This window comes from Heptranchias perlo, chromosome 12 (genome assembly GCF_035084215.1).
Source record: "Heptranchias perlo isolate sHepPer1 chromosome 12, sHepPer1.hap1, whole genome shotgun sequence".
NCBI lineage: Eukaryota > Metazoa > Chordata > Chondrichthyes > Hexanchiformes > Hexanchidae > Heptranchias > Heptranchias perlo.
Window position 1 is genome coordinate 39,868,271 of NC_090336.1, and position 18,147 is coordinate 39,886,417.

The following is an 18,147-nucleotide window of genomic DNA, read 5'->3' on the forward strand; positions in this document are numbered from 1 at the left end:
TAAACTGGAAATCAGTGAATCTTGTTCCAAGGAGCAGTTGTCTTTGAGCAGAAACCACTTTGCATTGTGCATTGATTCACAAAACCAGATAAGATTATGCCATAATTCTCTGGGGTGAATAGTGTGTTTTGCAGCTTTTGCCTTAAAAAATAATAGTTGCAGCGCATGGCCCATTCTTCTAGCACTCGGTGTTTAACCTAGTTGACCAACATTTTGACTTCTGCAGTGGACTTAGACAGTACCTCAGTGGTCAGTGTAGTATCAATGAGGCTTCAGTTCTGAACTCTGCAGAATTTGAATTGGGGCTTGTTCTCTGCTACTCCCTCTCTAGTGTTTTGAGTGCTGGAACCAGATGAAACCAATACTGCTGCAAGAGCTTTGGGCTGCTGAGTCTTAGAAGTTTTTATGAGAGGAATTTGACATGAGCACCTGTCAGACTATTCATATGTAGTATAGAACACAGGGTAGGAAATGAGGTCTTAATTTTGAGACAGCTAGGAGCACAGAAGCTTGTTAACTTGAGCTACCAGATTGACTGTTTTTGTGAAAGCAGATAGATGTAGATAATCTACCATGCAAATACATGATGTGGAGATGCCGGTGATGGACTGGGGTTGACAAATGTAAGGAATCTTACAACACCAGGTTATAGTCCAACTGTTTTATTTGAAAATCACAAGCTTTCGGAGGCTTTCTCCTTCGTCAGGTGAGCGAGTGTGGGATTCCATGGAAGGTTACCGCATTTATATTCAGGTATTGTTCTCTGAATATAAATGCGGTAACCTGCCATGGAATGCCACACTCGCTCACCTGACGAAGGAGAAAGCCTCCGAAAGCTTGTGATTTTCAAATAAAACAATTGGACTATAACCTGGTGTTGTAAGATTCCTTACATATGCAAATACATGTTAGTTTGACAAATTGTCCATGTACAACTTTAGTCGGTCTTCACTCGAATGGTAGGATCGACATAACTACCAGATCCTAGTCTGCAGGGAGTGGTTTATCCACTATCTAATTACAACTGGATTCAGCTTCCTTGCTGTTTGTTCAATTGCCACGTGTGAAACTACAGGTGCCTGCAACTGGTATTGTTAATATTGTAATGTTAGTGTGCATTTTTGCCAAATTAGGTAGCAGTATTCCTGGTAAAAATATCCAGTGTCATGGAAATCTTAGTGACAACCAAACTATCAACAATCTGTTTTGCAGTAACAAGCTACCTTTAATGTATTTTTGTACATATAAATAAGGTTTAAAAATTGCAGTAGTAGAACTCTTTTCCCCCCAAACGGCTATGAATGCTAGAGCATTTGGAGCTTTCAAGCCTCATAGATTTTAGTTAGGTAAGGGTATCAAGGAATATGGAGGAAAGGTGGGTAAATGGAGTTGAGGTGCAGAACAACCATGATCTTATAGAATGGCGGAGCAGACTTGAGGGGCTGAATGGTCTACTCCTATGTCTTGGCATAACTCCTTTACTGAATACTTGGTTTTTCTACCCATAAGGAAATTTTAAAGATATCCCCAGGGTTTATCCTGAATCCGTACAGCTTTGATCTTAACTAATAGCGTTTTTAGTAGAACTATACTGAATTCAAGTTGACTTCCAAAAGGCATTCAGTGCTCCCTCACGGCCTCTTGTTCGGTTCCTTAGTGGTGATGTGACAGTAATTGAATGTACCGTATGTTATTTAATTCCAAGCCCAAATGCAGACTGCTGCTTAAAATTAAGTTTAATTTGTCTTTCAAAATCAAATTTGCCCACTATTTTTCTGTGTTTTTGGGAGAGAATGTTGCAACTGTTTGTAAAATCATGGCTTTCTATGTAGGTAGAATCGACATCCACAAATCTAGGCTGTTTAGTTATATATTGGGAAACCCATTACCATGCAGTTCGATAATTGGTTATAGAATATTTAATTCTGTTAATTGGTTGATCAAGAATGATCAGACAGAAACTTGTTGCAGGTGTGGTGTGGCAAGTCACCATCTACAAAACATCTAACCGCTGAAGATGAGTTTTCGGTGCTCCAGGCTGCCATCAAAGTTGAGACCTTGTTTTCCACTTAGTATTCTTTGTAATTCCAATTCTCTCCTGTTGCCACTTTAAGTTCCTGGTTACAATTCAAGTGCTGGTAGCCCTCTAGTACCTTGCCCAAGTGGCAGTTCTTCATGTATGGGTCTAGATGGTGAATGTAAACTTTTGACTAGAGGGCATCATAGTTAACCTGATAGACCTATGCAGGCACTTTTCAGCAAGAGTCATTGGCTAGCGATTAGAAATGGGCACCCTAATTTCATATTTGTTGCCCTGCTGCTTCAGCTGCAGTCAACCAGCAGACCAGGAATTGAATCTGAAACCTGGTCTGTAGCTTTGGACCAGTCGGCAATTGGGGGAGCTCCAGATTGCCTACTGACTTGAAGATTAATTTTCTGTGATCATTAGCATTTTTTCTTGGTTGGCATCGACATCAAAATAATTGAAGTACAGTAGCAGAGCAAGACTACGTATGTAGCAAGGGTTGGGAAGACCAGGTGCCTGCTTGACTGCTTTCTGTTGGCAGGTTCTTAAAGTGACTGTGTTCCTGTGATTTCCTTATTTGATGACTGGCCTATCTATTTTTATGTGGAGGTTGAACTGCATTCAAAGAAAGGGGAAGACCTTGTCAAAGGTAATTTAACATTTGAATTGCCTGGCAGATGCCCCATTTGTGCTGTTTCATTACCGTTCAGTATCAGTGTTGCAAAAATTTCTGATACACTGAGTATTGTGATGTTATAGGAATTTCTTGTAATGCTTGTACTTCATGTGGGAAACGAAAGCCTAGCTTTCTGCATGTTTAAATTTCCTGTGTGATTTGGAAGGATTTTTCGCAGAAGTAAATTGAGAGTTAACAATCTTGCAATATATGTGGCAAGCACTGGAAACTAATTGTTGCTTCATGGAAGAACTTGTGCTGAACACTGAAAATGGAGTATTCTCTAAGCTGGTGCATTTTCCCCTATCAATAAGCCAGTTATGTATATGTTCAGCCTAAATGCTGTAGTTACATAAGGCTCAATTTCTTTTTTTTCTAGTACTACAAATCATTGAACTTAAGAAAGCTAAATGAAAGCTCAGATATTTATAGCATTGTATCTTGATGCGAGTACTGAACCATACAGCAAAATGTCCAAGGTTATTAGTCGGACACAAGATTGCTGAAGTCCTGAGAGTGGATCTAACTCCCTAGTCAGTTTTCCAGTTCAGTAACTTGATCCTGCAGAAATTGGCACTTCAGATTTTTGTGCTGGTCTGTCACCAATGTCTTTATTCCTAACCTATTTTTTAAAAAAAAGTTAGAATAACGAGCATTTTCTGTCTGTCATACTTAAGGTGTCACGGCTTTTTTTCCTGTGCCTGTTGACTGGTTAAAGATTGAATTTATAAGATAAACATGTAAAAAGGTTGCAAAAAATATTTCAACTTTCCGATAAAATTGCCTAATTTCTGTTGAAACTATATCTCAGGTTTTTCTCCCCGAGACCTGACTTGGGATCTGGGGTTCCATTTTGGGTACAAGGCAGCTTGTGTACCTCTGCCGTACCTGTGCAACACCCCAGGGGCCTTTTAACTCACCCTTGGTTTGCCCCATCCATTTCCCTTCCCAGGATAAGACTTGCTAATGCCCATAAGTCCTCCTCCCGGCTTTTCGTTACAAGCTGGTTTTCACTGCTATAGGTACTTCAATACTGCATTTGCGATCGTATTAGTGAACCAATTTTAATCTAACTTATGTTGGCTACCATGTTGCTATGTATCCTGGGCTTTTTAGAAAAAGGGTAAGAGAAATGTTGAGTACAGCGGTGAAGCATATAATAATTAAGGCCACTGACAAGTTTCATGGACAGGACAGAACTGGACAGAATCGTGGGAACACTAGTTTAAAAATCACAGAATGACATGTAATAAGAGTGTATTAAATCAGTACCCCAAATAAATTGTACAGTACATGGTTTAGAACTCTTAATGTTATAAAAGTTGTTTCCTCCACTTCATGAGCAATGCTATGGGAGGGCCACTAGATCACTAAAATAAAAAGTGCCCATTGTCTTGGCCTGGTACTTATTCCCATTAGTAGGTTTGTTGCAATGGAGATTGAAGCTTTGGCTCAATTTGTAAAAAAAATTTGGCTTCCTCTTTGTGCAGATCCAGAAATCACTGAAGAAAGCTGCTCGCCGGGAACAATTGATGCGAGAGGAAGCGGAACAGAAGCGGTTAAAAACTGTCCTTGAGCTACAGTACGTTTTGGACAAATTGGGTGATGATGATACGCGCACTGACTTGAAACAAGGCTGGAATGGGTCTCCTGTCCTTACTGAAGAGGAGCTGGGAATGTTGGATGAATTCTACAAGCTGGTACAACCTGAGCGAGACATGAACCTCAGGTACTAAATTGCTATAATTACAGGTTCTTGCTTATGAAGCCAACTGTTGTTGTTAGACGTGCTAACCACGGAGTCGCAGCCTGAAAATGCCGATTTTATTGATCCGATCTGATTTAGTTCAAGTGCAGTTCCAACTTTTGCCTAGCTTTGGCTTTAGTACAGTTTACATAAAGTAATAAATTGGAAAAAAGCTGATTTTTAAAGGGATGCGAATGGAACTAGGGAAAATAAACTGGAAAAATTTATTGACAAAACAAAGAAATAGAACAGAAGTGGGAAACATTGATGATTAAGAGTCCAGGAGAAATATAACCCACTAAAAAGCAAGAACAAACTAGCCAATAATGACACACCACGGATGAATAAAGAAAAAGGCATACACTAAGTTCATAGACAACAAAGGAGGATGACAAGAGGGACTGTTTTTTTGCCTTCTTAACCTTTACAATCAGGAAGGCAAAGCAAAACTACAAAATTAAATTATCAAGGAATATAAAAAGAAATACATAAATAACAATAGAAAAATCAGGATTGGGATGGGGCCACTAAGGAATAAGCATGATATTCTCGCAGGTAATAACAAAAATAGTAAATAATTACTTTGCATTGGTATTTACCAGGAAGACTAACATGGTGGGCATGACATCAGAAGAGATCAAAAAAGAAATAGACATTTAAGAGAGAATGGGGGGAGATAATTGATAAGTTAATCAAACTTAGAGAGGATAAAACCCCAGGTCCAGATGGATTGCATCCACACATATTAAAAGAAGTTAGGGAAGAGATAGCCGAGGCACTGTTACATATATATAAAAATTCATTAGCAAAGGGAATAGTGCCAGAGGACTGGCGGACAGCTGATGTGATTCCTACATTTAAAAAGGGAGATAGAACAAGTCCAGGGAACTGTAGACCAATTAGCTTAACGTCGATGTTAGGAAAGATAATGGAATCCTTACTCAAAAGATGTAATAGAAAAACATCTAGAAACCGAAAATAAAATATAGTCAGCACGATTTCAAAAGGGAAAGTCATGCTTTACCAACTTTATTGAATTCTTTGAAGAAGTAACAGAAAGGGTAGATGTAATATATTTAGATTTTCAAAAGGCCTTTGATAAGGTACTGCATAGTAGTCACATGATTAGATTACCTGCTCGTTCCCCTACAAGTCACACTCCATCCTGACTTGGAAATGTTCCTTCATTGTCGCTGGGTCAAAATCTTGGAACTCGCTACCTTACAGCGCTGTGGGAGTACCTTCACTGCACGGACTGCAGCGGTTCAAGAAGGCGGCTCACCACCTTCTCGAGGGTAATTAGGGATGGGCAATAAATGCTGGCCTTGCCAGCAACACCCACATCCCATGAATGAATTTTTTAAAAAAAATGTCAGAACATGTGGAGTCGGGATAAGTAGCAGAATGTGTAGCAAGCTGGCTACAAAACAGAAAAGAGAGTAGGTGTTAAAGGTAGTTACTCAGACTGGCAAAAGATGGGAAGTGGTGTTCCACAAGGATTGGTGCTACATTAACAATTTGGACTCAGGAATCAGAAGTACAATTTCAGAATTTGCGGACAACACCAAATTGGGGGTATAGTTAATACTGAGGAGGACTTTGACAAATTAAAAGACGTTAATATACTTGCAGATTGGAGTTGCGTGTAATTGGCAAATGAAATTCAATATAGATAAATGTGAGGTGATACATTTTGGTAGGAAGAATAAGGAGGCCACATACTCCTTGGAAAAATAAGAGTATAAATGAGGTCGAGGAGCAGAGGGATCTGGGGGGTACAGATATAGAAATCACAAAGTACCGATGCAGGATAATGCCATTTTTTAAAAACAAAGCAAACCAAGCACTGGGAAATTGTGTTGAACCTGTATAGAACCTTGGTTAGACTGCACTTGGGCAAGGCCGGCATTTATTGCCCATCCCTAATGTGAACAGTACTGGTCTCTATTATAAAAAGGATATAGAAGCACTGGTGAAGGTGCAAAGAAGATTTACTAGGATGAATCTAGAACTGAGAGGTTATATCTATCTGGAAAGATTGAACAGGCTGGGCTCTTTTCTCTAGAAGAGAGAAGACTGAGGGGTGACCTGATAGAGGCTTTTAAGATTATGAAAGGGGTTTGATAGGGTCGATGTAGAGATGATTTCACTTGCGGGGGAGACCAGAACTAGGGGCCATAAATATAAGATAGTCACTAATAATTCCAATAGGGAATTCATGAGAAACTTATTTACCCATAGAGTGGTTAGAATATGAAACTCGCTACTGCAGGTGAAGTTGAAGCGGCCAGCATAGGTGCATTTAAAGGGAAGCTAGATAAACACAGGAGGGAGAAAGGAATAAAAGGATATGGGGTTAGATGAAAAAGTAGTGTTAGGAGGCTCGTGTGGAATAAACACCAGCTTGGACCTGTTGGACCGAATGGTCTGTTTTTGTGCTGTACGTTCTGTGTAATTTGTTTAATTGAGCCTAGCCAGATCCGCTGATAAATGTTTGCTAATTACCCCATGTAACTTTTGATCCCCGTTGCAGCCAAGTGGTGTGCATGTGTGGGGGTGGGTGCTCTGGTCCGGACACAGGATACTGTTGATGGTTGACTAGGGCAGTTCCAATACTGTGGGCAGAACAGAAACTGGATTGAAGGGATTTGAAGAGCATGTGATGGGAGAGGTGGGCACAGAGCTTGGTGGCAGTGATCCTTTTGAGGACCTCATAGGGAGAGGAGGTTGGAGAGTATGAGGGGAATTGAGTTTAAATTTTATCTTTGAGGGGGAGGTGATGACCGCTTTGAAGGGTGCAGGAATAGAACCTGAGAAGAAGGAAGAATTGGCAGGGTCTGGTTGCTTACTGATTACTAATTATTCCAGCAGATTAATGTTAGGTTAAAATGCAAACAGATTTGGGCTATTGATTCTGAATTTACACTACTTGTTCATGAGACAGACGTCAAAAAAATTCTTCAGTCACAAGATTTGCTTTTCTTGTGGCTTTAAAATTAAAGACTTTAAAATTAAAATCAGCAGGAAAAACATTAACTGCATTGTGCACTCTTGGATAAGCTTACTTGTGTAAAACTACTGGGACGGGTTGAGGAAATGAAGCCCTTCACTGAATCCAGTGTAGTTTCAAGGGTGGGTTTGATTGGCATTGCAGTTGTCAATTCACTTTAAAAGGCTACATTGATATTCCAAATGTAGCATTGAAAAAGTAGCTTATTGGAGTTTAACTCTTTCCTCATTTGCTTTTTTCAGTATGAAGTATGTTGGAATATTAATCAATGTATTGATGTCAAAGTATTGGCGATTTCATTGAAAATTGAACATTAGTGGAATGTTTTGAATGTCATGTGTGAAGTTCGGTCAGTGGTGAATTATGACAATGGGATATATCATATCTCTGTGTGTCTTGTGCAGCATAGAAAAAATAATCCAATGATTGACTTGTTGACCTGAAACTCATACTCTTAACCAGGTCCTTTATTTCCATCATGTAGGTGAGGCTTAATATCAAAATCTGCTTTCAATAGTTCTTTGGATTGTCAAAGCTTAATTTGAAAATGGATAAATGTACTGTACTTTTTTTTCATTTGTTCATGAGATGTGGGCGTCGCTGGCGAGGCCAGCATTTATTGCCCATCCCTAATTGCCCTTGAGAAGGTGGTGGTGAGCCGCCTTCTTGAACCGCTGCAGTCCGTGTGGTGAAGGTTCTCCCACAATGCTGTTAGGAAGGGAGTTCCAGGATTTTGACCCAGCGACGATGAAGGAACGGCAATATGTTTCCAAGTCGGGATGGTGTGTGACTTGGAGGGGAATGTGCAGGTGGTGTTGTTCCCATGTACCTGCTGCTCTTGTCCTTCTAAGTGGTAGAAGTCGTGGGTTTGGGAGGTGTTGTCGAAGAAGCCTTGGCGAGTTGCTGCACTGCATCTTGTGGATGGTACACACTGCAGCCACTGTGTGCTGGTGGTGAAGGGAATGAATGTTTAGGGTGGTGGATGGGGGTGCCAATTAAGTGGGCTGCTTTGTCCTGGATGGTGTCGAGCTTCTTGAGTGTTGTTGGAGCTGCACTCATCCATGCAAGTGGAGAGTATTCCATCACACTCCTGACTTGTGCCTTGTAGATGGTGGAAAGGCTTTGGGGAGTCAGGAGCTGAGTTACTCGCTGCAGAATACCCAGCTTCTGACCTGCTCTTGTAGCCACAGTATTTATATGGCTGGTCCAGTTAAGTTTCTGGTCAACGATGACCCCCAGGATGTTGATGGTGGAGGATTCGGCAATGGTAATGCCGTTGAATGTCAAGGGGAGGTGGTTAGACTCTCTCTTGTTGGAGATGGTCATTGCCTGGCGCAAATGTTACTTGCCACTGATGAACCCAAGCCTGGATGTTGTCCAGGTCTTGCTGCATGTGGGCTCGGACTGCTTCATTATTTGAGGGGTTGCGAATGGAACTGAACACTGTGCAGTTATCGGCGAACATCCCCATTTCTGACCTTATGATGGAGGGAAGGTCATTGATGAAGCAGCTGAAGATGGTTGGGCCTAGGACACTGCCGTGAGGAACTCCTGCAGTAGTGCCCTGGGGCTGTGATGATTGGCCTCCAACAACCACTACCATCTTCCTTTGTGCTAGGTATGACTCCAGCCACTGGAGAGTTTTCTCCCTGATTCCCACTGACTTCAATATTACTAGGGCTCTTTGGTGCCACACTCGGTCAAATGCTGTCTTGATGTCAAGGGCAGTCACTCTCACCTCACCTCTGGAATTCAGCTCTTTTGTCCATGTTTGGACCACGGCTGTAATGAGGTCTGGAGCCGAGTGGTCCTGTCGACGACACCTTCCATCACTTTGCTGATGATTGAGAGTAGGCTGTTGGGACAGTAATTGGCCAAATTGGATTTGTCCTGCTTTTTGTGGACAGGACATACCTGGGCAATTTTCCTCATTGTCGGGTAGATGCCAGTGTTGTAGCTGTACTGGAACAGCTTGGCTAGAGGCGCAGCTAGTTTTGGAGCACAAGCCTTTAGCACTACAGCCGGGATGTTGTCAGGGCCCATAGCCGTTGCTGTATCCAGTGCACTCAGCCGTTTCTTGATATCACGTGGAGTGAATCGAATTGGCTGAAGACTGGCTTCTGTGATGGTGGGGATATCGGGAGGAGGCCGAGATGGATCTGCTGTTAAATGTGCTGTTAAATGTTCACTGTGCAGACCTGTGCTTAAAATATTTTATGATTCATAGGTTGTGTGAACAATTTGAACAAGCATCGGTGCACTTATGGGACCTTCTGGAAGGCAAAGACAAGACAGTTGGGGCCACAACTTGTGAGTATCTGAATCTAATTTTTTGTTTTTGGCAGGATGACAAAGTGAGGCTGTGACAAAAAATGAAGTATTGTTCAGATTCTTTTTAGGATTCTTTATTTCCATAAATGGCACAAGCAGGGTTAAGGTCAATTGCAGCAAGTTATGACAGTCTAGCCAATTTTCACACCTCAAAACAAAGACCGAGTAATGCATGCTACAAGAAGGCCTTGATCTCGGCGATTTGATTTCTGCCATTGTACTTGAATAGGGACCTAACAAGTAGTTCAAAGTATTTGGCACAGAGCAATGAAGCAGATCATCCTATTCAATTCAAATATCGCATGTGATTGAAGGTTTGGGGTTCTTTTGGGGATAGTTGGTTTGATTTGCAGCTATGCCTGTGATTAAATATGAGTTTGAGAGGGGCATGGCTTTAAAAAAAATGTAGACTCTTTGGACAGTTCTGTGTCTGTGTCTGTCAGTTTGAAACTATTAGATATAAAACTATTTGGAGGTTTGTAGCAATGCTTTGCTCCATAAGCAACCATGTTTCAAGGGTCAATTTTATGCTGAGTTAGTGTGGGAAATATCTTTGTTTTGAGTTTTTGAGGAGAATAGTAACTTTTGTAATTACTATAAACTATACTGAATATTGTTCACTTACCTGTTCATTGTTAAATTGAAATGCTAAATTTGTTGGTTTATAGCCTGAGCTTCGGTCTGATAGAATACATCCATCCATCTTCCAAAATAGAAATCACAAGGCAGCATTAATATATTCCAGTAAGCTGGCGTTTGGTGGCTAGGGTTTTTTTTTAACCCCTACATTTGCCTAGATATTGGGCAAGTAAAGGCACACTCTGGTTCTTGGGGAATGTGAGGTCTGCTAATGGGAGTGGATGGTGACTCTCAGCCTAAAGAAATATCTAATGTAAAACCTAAAAATGTCCAGAGGTTTGGTGGAAGGTTAACTCTTCTCACAGCAGGTATGTGCTTGTCTAGAAATAATATAGTTTTGATTTTGTTTCTTGGGAGAAAAACACTTGGCAGTGTACAATGGACTCCCTAACCTATTCCTTTCTCATTCACCTGCTAAATCTCAACTCTGTCCTTTTGGTATAGGAACAGGAGTAGCCCATTCAGCCCCTCAAGGCTATTCCATCATTCAATGAGATCATGGCTGATCTGTATCCTAACTCCATTTACCCGCTGTGGGCTCCATACCTTTTAATAGCCTTAGCTAGCAAAAATCTATTGATCTCAGATTTTAAATTATTAATTTTGCTAGCATCTACAGCTTTTTGTGGGGGAAGAGTTCCACACCCCTACAACCTTTTGCATGAGAAATGTTTCTTAACTTCTGAATGGCTTGGCTCTGATGTCTTCGACTCCCCCACTAGCGGAAAAAGTTTTCTCTATCTACGCTATCAACTCATTTCAAAATCCTAAAAACCTCAATCAATTCACTCCTTAACCTGGGAATCCAGGGAATACAAGCCTAGTTTATGTAATCTCATAATTTAACCCTTGGAGCCCTAGTAACATTCTGGTGAATCTGCACTGCACTCCTTCCAAGGCCAATATATCCTTTCTACGCTGTGTCCATAACTGAATGCGGTACTCCAGATGTGGTCTAACTAGTGCTTTGTATAGCTGTAGCAAAATTTCCTCCCATTTATATTCTCGCCCTCTAGATATAAAGGCTAACATTCCATTAGCTTTTTTGATTATTTTTTGTACCTGACCACCACATTTTAGTGATCTGTGTACATGGACCCCTAAATCTCTTTGGACCTCCACTTCTCCTAGCTTTTCACCATTTAAAAAAAAAATACTCTGATCTATCCTTTTTTGGTCCAAAATGGATGACCTCACACTGCGTTGAAATCCATTTGCCTCAGTTTAGCCCACTCACTTAATCTATCAATGTCTTTCTAATTTCATGCTCTCATTTACATTACTTATGTCACCAATCCTTGTGACATCTGGTATGATTGCTGAACTGTAGACCCTTCCATAGGTTTTGCAGCAGACATACTAAATAGAAGTTGTGCTTTATGATTGAGACATCTTGCAAGATAACTAAAATACATAGCAATTTAGACCTTGGTGTTGTCCCTCCTCCTAAAAATGGCTTTAATTCTATGTGGCAAGCAGCTGAGAGCTGAGCTTGCTTTTGGAGGGTAGGGTAAAACTACAGTAGGATCTCATCTTTGAGTTTATTTTATTTAACTGCATTTGGTCTGAAGAAGTCAGCCTTTATTGGCTAAGGTGAGGTGACATCAGGCAGTACACTGGAGCTCCGAAACACGTACCGAGTAGTAGAATGTAGGTTTTTTCCCAGGATTCTACGTCAATTGTGGCCAGTTATATTCCTACAGAGTTGAAGGGAAAATGGGAGATAGTCACCCAGAATGATCTTATGTACAGCCTGCTTTGTTAGAAGAGACGTGGGAACTGATTGACCGAGTGCTCTTTTAACCAGGTATGAAATATATTGGAGGGAGTAAATGGATGGCTTGTGACAAATAAAAGATAGTTTGTAGTGTTATTTTCAGAGTTTTGGGAACAAGTTTCCTGCTTGCTGTCTGTTGGGGAATGGACTGTTGTGTAAGGGAAATCTACATGCTAAGAAGGATATGTGAAAAAGAATTGAGGATGATGGTTGTTTTGTATATCAACAGAAACTTACTTCTTTGTCAACCCACATATGCTACCAATTAACTCTAATTTAGGTGGAATTGTGAGAGAAGCAAAAGTTTCTACCATTCAAAATGCAGAGGAGTTGGGAGTGTACTTTTGAGGTTTTGCCAACCTTGAACTGTGATGGTCTGGTTACATGTGTTTGTTGCAGGCACCCTTTTCTAAAACTAGGTAGTAGAGATTCCTGAAGTGCTTTGGAAGCATTGAATCATCAAGGTGTTTCAGTCTTCCCTTTGGAACAAACTAACATTTGAGATAACTATACAGATGCCAGACCAAGATAATATTACTTGGTAAATATCTGAATAAGCAGGACGAGTATTAAATCAAAATTGCAAGTTTGTGTAGTTTGTCTGATCATTTAAGCTAATGTCCTTTGCTCCATTCTTCAAGCGGACCGTAAAATGATACACCCTATTGCCTCAAATATTTTGTGCTACTTTGGTATTTCTCATTTGTGCGAAATTATGAAAGATTTTGAGAGGGTCGCGAAAAGTTGTTTCCTTTTGTTGAAGAATCCATAACGAGAGTGTACCGACTCCAGATTATCATTAGAAACCATTATTTCCTGTGCAGTGTTGTTGGAACATAGAAAGCTTCACGAGTGGCTATTGACAGATGCTGAGACTCATTAAAAGGGGAATTGGATAAACATTTAAAAAGTATGAACTGATACAGGAAGATAAGATTCTGTTAGATTGCTCTAAAAGTAGTTAATATTGGCATAAAGGGCTGAATTCAGACAAAAGAGGAAGAATGTGTATATATCTTGCATTTGCTCTATCTAGACAGCTACAATCCCCATTGCTTATAGTGGGTGTGTTGGTGTCAATGTAATTTGTCCGCTATACACGGTGGCCGGTGAAACCAACATATTTGTAAAAAAAACACTGAGGGAATCTTCATTCGCTGTCTCTCCACTTCCTGCTCTGTCTAAATGCCCCAGTGCAGTTACTCGCACCATGGTAATGATCCAAACGGGAAACGACCAGCATCCTGATCTAATGCTTTTATTATTCCAAAATCTGTAGTACCAAACAGTGTTGCATCGGGAAGTATTCTGCAATTCTGCACTTTTTTCCCCAAGGCCAACAGAATGTGGATATTCCTTGCTTATCTTCTAGACTGAGCTCGTTTGTGAATGATGGAAGTTGATTGTCCCTAAATATTCACAATATAGATTGCAGCCAGCTTGAGTATCACTAGCATGTACTGCACTGAAAAGGTTCAAATAGTTAATCAGAATCTGAAAATACATTGCATAAGCAACTGTTGCCACGTTTTTGTATGTGTTATCTACAATATATAGATCCTGTTGTCACTATACATTATATACGCAATGTGTGTGTGTATGCGGAACAGTTTGGAAAAATCAACGCCTCATACTGGAGTGTGTGTATGTTCAGAACTAAACAGCCTTGACAAATTTATAATTAGGATTTTTTTTTATTCGTTCATGGGATGTGGGCGTTGCTGGCAAGGCCAGCATTTATTGCCCATCCCTAATTGCCCTTGAGAAGGTGGTGGTGAGCCGCCTTCTTGAACCGCTGCAGTCTGTGTGGTGAATGTTCTCCCACAGTGCTGTTAGGTAGCGATTTTGACCCAGTGATGATGAAGGAACGTCGATATACTTCCAAGTTGGGATGGTGTGTGACTTGGAGAGGAATGTGCAGGTGGTGGTGTTCCCTGCTGCCCATGTCCTTCTAGGTGGTAGAGGTCGCGGGTTTGGGAGGTGCTGTCGAAGAAGCCTTGGCGAGTTACTGCAGTGCATCCTGTAGATGGCACACACTGCAGCCACGGTGTGCTGGTGGTGAAGGGAGTGAATGTTTAGGGTGATGGATGGGTGCCAATCAAGCGGGCTGCTTTGTCCTGGATGGTGTCAAGCTTCTTGAGTGTTGTTGGAGCTGCACTCATCCAGGCAAGTGGAGAGTATTCCATCACATTCCTGACTTGTGCCTTGTAGATGGTAGAAAGGCTTTGGGGAGTCAGGAGGTGAGTCCCTCGCTGCAGAATACCCAGCCTCTGACCTGCTCTTGTAGCCCCAGTATTTATGTGGCTGGTCCAGTTAAGTTTCTGGTCAATGGTGACCCCCAGGATGTTGATGGTGGGGGATTCAGCAATGGTAATGCCGTTGAATGTCAAGGGGAGGTGGTTAGATTCTCTCGTTGGAGATGGTCATTGTTGGGCACTTGTCTGGCACGAGTGTTACTTGCCGCTTATCAGCCCAAGCCTGGATGTTGTCCAGGTTTTGCTGCATGCGGGCATGGACTGCTTCATTATCTGAGGGGTTGCGAATGGAACTGAACACTGCAATCATCAGCGAACATCCCCATTTCTGACCTTATGATGGAGGGAAGGTCATGGATGAAGCAGCTGAAGATGGTTGGGCCTAGGACAGTGCCCTGAGGAACTCCTGCAGCAATGTCCTGGGGCTGAGATGGTTGGCCTCCAACAACCACTACCATCTTCCTTTGTGCTAGGTATGACTCCAGCCCACCGGAGAGTTTTCCCCCGATTCCCATTGACTTCAATTTTACTAGGGCTCCTTGGTGCCACACTCGGTCAAATGCTGCCTTGATGTCAAGGGCAGTCACTCACCTCACCCCTGGAATTCAGCTCTTTTGTCCATGTTTGGACCGAGGCTGCAAAGCAAGTGCCGCTTGATAGCACTGTCGACGACACCTTCCATCACTTCGCTGATTGAGAGTAGACTGGGCGGTAATTGGCTGGATTGGATTTGTCCTGCTTTTTGTGGACAGGACATACCTGGGCAATTTTCCACATTGTCAGGTAGATGCCGTGTTATAGCTGTACTGGAACAGCTTGACTAGAGGCGCAGCTAGTTCTGGAGCACAAGTCTTCAGCACTACAGCTGGGGTGTTTATGCATTGTAAAACAGGGAGCTATAAATTGCCCTTTTGCTCCAACTGTTATCTATGTTCAGTGAATCGGAGATGAGGGTAGGGAGTTGTACCAGAGTGCATTGTACAGACTGACTTTTTTTGTGCCGAGAATGAGGCAAAAATTGTTACGTTTACATAATTCTGAAATGCCAATGTTCGTGTTATTATTGCATGGCCTCCCTTTTGATGCTGATGTAAGTTTAATTGAAAATTTTTACAACTGGCCAGGCACTGGGTGTGAAATTGATGAAGTTTGAATACCATATAAACTCCTTGCAGCTTTTCATGAGAAATCTGACAAGAGAGGGAAAGTGTTGCAAGGGGTTGATTTCACCAAGATCAGTCATTAAAAGTTCAGTGGCCTGGGCTTGTGTATCAAAATCATTATCAAACCTAATTACAAAGAATAAAGGGGAGATTGCCCTTTTGAACAAGCCTGTTGCTTTCTCTTGCAATGCTTTAGATTTGGGGAAGAGATCAAATGTGAGGGTGCAGAAGAGATTTACTAGAATGGATGAGGGACTTCAGTTATGTGGAGAGACTGGAGAAGCTGGGGTTGTTCTCAGAGCAGAGAAGGTTATGAGGAGATTTGATAGAGGTGTTCAAGATCATGAACAGTTTTGATAGAGTAAATGAAGAAAAACTGTTTCCAGTGGCAGAAGGGTCAGCAACCAGAGGACACAGATTTAAGGAGATTAGCAAAAGAGCCAGAGGTGACTTGAAACATTTTTTTACGCAGCAAGTTATGATCTGGAATGTACTGCCTGAAAGGGTGGTGGGAATAGATTCAGTAATAACTTTCAAAAGGGAATTGAATAAAAACATGAAGGGCAAAAAAAACTACAGGGCTATGGGGAAAGAGCAGGGGAGTGGGACTAATAGGATAGCTCTTTCAAAGAGCCGGCAAAGACACGATGGGCTGAATGGCCTCCTGTGCTGTACCATACCATGAAACTGCTGTGACGGCAGGCGAATGCAACAATACAATCACCACAGGACTTAATGACGGGTAATCGCACTTTAACGATGTGCGATCAGCTGCTTGAACTGCCAGAAACAGCTGGCATGCTTAATACGTTTTAAGCGCCGCCTTTATAATTGTCGCCTATGATAATGGCAAATGGTTAGCGCCATTTGCCCGATATAGGCGGCTGTCTGGGATAAGCAAGGGCGGTGTAAAGTGGTAGGAACCGTACCTTAAAATTAGAGCTAGAAATTATATATCTGAACCTCAGTAGCACACTGTTCTCGTTCTATATTTTTTGTTTGGATTTCATCATTATTTCAATTGATTTCTCTGCTACATTCTCCGGTCAGTTACTGAGGTATGGCTCTAGAAGTGCTGTTGTATAGAGGGTTAGAGAAGACAGCATGCAAAGAATGAGGACCGTATCTATGGACTGTGTTGCTCATTATCCAGATGCTTACTGTTCAAATTATGGCAACAAAATGTGATCAGGTAACAATGAAATGTCCTTTTAATTAAAACCACAGAGTAGAACTGTTAATCATGAAAAATACAGTTGATTACTAAATAAATATATAAAAAATTGCACTAGACCGGACATCCCTGTATGTAATTGCTACATGCCTTTTATTTGTTGAGTTTGGGTGAAGGACCAAGGCACATAGTCCATAATGCCATCAAGGTGTAAAGGAGAGCAGATAAATTGGGAAGTAGTAATTAGGTGAGAAGCTCCACATAGGGAAGAGGGTCTAATTGGATAGCTTTTTCAAAGAGCTGGCACAGGCACGATGGGATGAATGGCCTCCTGTGCTGTATGATTCTGTGATATTCTCTAGGTCATGGGAAAGAATGAGCTGGAGTAGGACATTTGTGTGATAACTTTTGAGTTAAGTGCAGAGTATGGGCAGCGTTTTTACACTTTAAAAGGAACAGCACATGGACCATAGTAATATTGATGAAATAGGGAGCGATGAACAAATTGTGAAGTTGGAAGCTAGAGTGGTGGTGTAAGAGCCTCTCAGAATATGGAAGCAGTATTAAAGTAGTGGACTTGATTTGAGGAACTGTTCAGTATGAAAGAAGAAACCTGAGCTTCTTGAACACAACTTCAAGAGGAGATATAGGAGCTCTTTTCATAGTGAGAGGTAATGGAGGCTAAGTATGTTGATAGATGAGGCTGAGCCATCAGAGGTAGCTGTTGGTTAGACTTAATGAGACAGGAAGGCAGCATCTTTGAATTGAAAGAAACATGATTTTCATTGCCGCATGGAGATCATTCTGATGCAAAGATTCTCAACTATTGCACTGAGGAAAATGGGAGATTTTGTGCCGTGAGGAGAATATAACACCTTATCACAACTGTAAGATGTCCAGAAGCACTTTGCATACAATCAGTAACATTTTTTAGAAGTGTAGTCACTTATGTGACATCATTTATGCACAGCAAAAAACTACAAACAGCAAATGAGATGAATGACCAGTTAATCTGGAGGGAGATATGTTGGCCAGAACACTTTACTCCTCTTTAAATAGTGAGATCTTTATGTACACCTTAACCAGCAGTTCATTGTCTCATTTGAAAGTGAGCACTTGTGGTGATGCAGAACTCCAGGTATTGCACTGGAAATGTCCATCTAGATTGTTTTCAAATCCTTGAGTGGGACCTGAACCTGCAACCTTCTGATTCAGAGGCACTGTTGCTAACAACTGAGCCAAGCTAACAAGAGATCATGTAACCTGAAGGAGGTTGGTGAATATAGTCTAGAATCATCAAATAAAAGCAGATATGGATGAATAATGAGTGGAGGAAGTCATTTATATGA

General features: G+C 41.4%; 1 protein-coding gene across 4 annotated transcripts in view; it reads left to right on the top strand.

Annotated features, from left to right (window-relative positions):
• caprin1b (cell cycle associated protein 1b) overlaps positions 1 to 18,147 on the top strand; it is an 86,315-nt gene that overhangs the window by 18,503 nt on the left and 49,665 nt on the right. For all 4 annotated transcript variants that reach the window (XM_067994026.1, XM_067994027.1, XM_067994024.1 and 1 more), the window contains exons 4-5: positions 4,193 to 4,431; positions 9,687 to 9,769. In XM_067994026.1, coding sequence (XP_067850127.1) covers positions 4,193 to 4,431; positions 9,687 to 9,769 — 322 coding nt within the window. The remainder of the gene's footprint in view (positions 1 to 4,192; positions 4,432 to 9,686; positions 9,770 to 18,147) is intronic.